At 35.2% G+C, this 1,385-nt stretch overlaps 1 protein-coding gene across 1 annotated transcript in view; it reads left to right on the top strand.

Annotated features, from left to right (window-relative positions):
• The window catches only part of LOC107617671 (preprotein translocase subunit SCY2, chloroplastic), a gene marked incomplete in the record, with an annotated part of 9,917 nt that continues 9,252 nt past the window's right edge, over positions 721-1,385 (top strand). Inside the window, 2 exon segments of the mRNA XM_016319490.2 lie at positions 721-1,181; positions 1,283-1,385. Of these exon segments, the coding sequence (XP_016174976.1) occupies positions 1,073-1,181; positions 1,283-1,385 (212 nt within the window).

Consider the following 1,385-nt stretch of genomic DNA (forward strand, 5'->3'; position numbering starts at 1 on the left):
AATCGGAATTAAGTGACCACGAGAGTGGCGGTTAATGAAGGTTAGAGGAGGCTAAATCACTAAGAGATTAGGGTTTAGACATTTATAGTTTGCCATAGAATGAATCATACATTGTTAAAATAGTTGGTAAGAACTTTTAATCCAGAAAGATGAACATTTTCGAAGCCTTAACTGATTTCTCATACTATTTTCACACCAAACCCTTATTGCTTTCTTTACTTGTTTATTTATTGCTTTATGCGTTTTACACCAACAACAACCCTATTTTTTTATTCGAAATTATTTGTCATCTTTGGTGACTCATTTGGTACTACATTCGGTTTCTTAGAATAAATTGAGTGAGTATTATAAAATTAGGGTTTTGGTTAAATTTTGCAAGGACGAAAAATTTTTCGACATCGAATTGTAGTTAGATAGTATTTAAAAGAGAGATAGAGACTGAAAGATAGAAATTGAAGGACAGAAACCAAAATAAATCTTAATATTGTATTTGGTATGAAGTGAAAGATAAAAACTAAAATAAGAAAAAAAAATATTTTAGATATAAAATATTATTAAAATTTTAATCTCTATTCTCAAAAATTTTAATTTCTTATATTTTTAATTCATAGAAATACTAAAATTTTAAAAATAAAAATAAAAATTTAATATTAATTTTTAAGCCAACAAATATAATATTGAATTCCAATTTCTTAATTTCCCTCTGCGTCTCAATACCTCACCATCACCACAAACGCTAGGGTTTAGCTTTCGGGTCTTACGAAAGAATGTTATATATCCTCATCTCATTTCTTGTGACTTGTGAGAGTCAGACCCTCCTCTCTCATCTCCTCACATCTTCTCAGAACCAGAATCGCATGCAGCCGCACGGCCTCGTTAATCCTCATCCTCTTCTCTTCTTCTCGCAAGTTGCTGCAGGCAGCACCAGGAGCCTCCGTTTGCCGATGACGTGACACAGTAACAACACATTGAGACATCGGGTAACTTTAGTCCTCGTAACAGAGGATCAAGGCAACTCGTTGAGGGTTTCGTAATCCATCCATCTCTCTTTCAATACTCTCCCTACTTGCCCATGCATTTTTCGGAAATAAGTCCACCCATGGAGGTAGCAACGCGATTCTCATCCCAAAATCACTTCCATCCACACAGCTTCTTTACAAAACCCAACGTCAAACTTCCGGGTTAGTATAATTCTCCTCTAGAAACGCAATTAGAAAGGTTAAAGTGAAGCGCAATTCTGTATGGTATCTTCTTATACAGCTTGATTTTTCTATGTGCACAGTAAGACAAGCTCACCGCATCCAATGTTTTCGTATACGCTGCAATGGACCTCGGTTTCACCTCAATACAACCCCTGCATTAAGCGCAACAACACTTTTTCCTTC

Source organism: Arachis ipaensis, chromosome B09 (assembly GCF_000816755.2).
Source record: "Arachis ipaensis cultivar K30076 chromosome B09, Araip1.1, whole genome shotgun sequence".
Classification (NCBI taxonomy): Eukaryota; Viridiplantae; Streptophyta; class Magnoliopsida; order Fabales; family Fabaceae; genus Arachis; species Arachis ipaensis.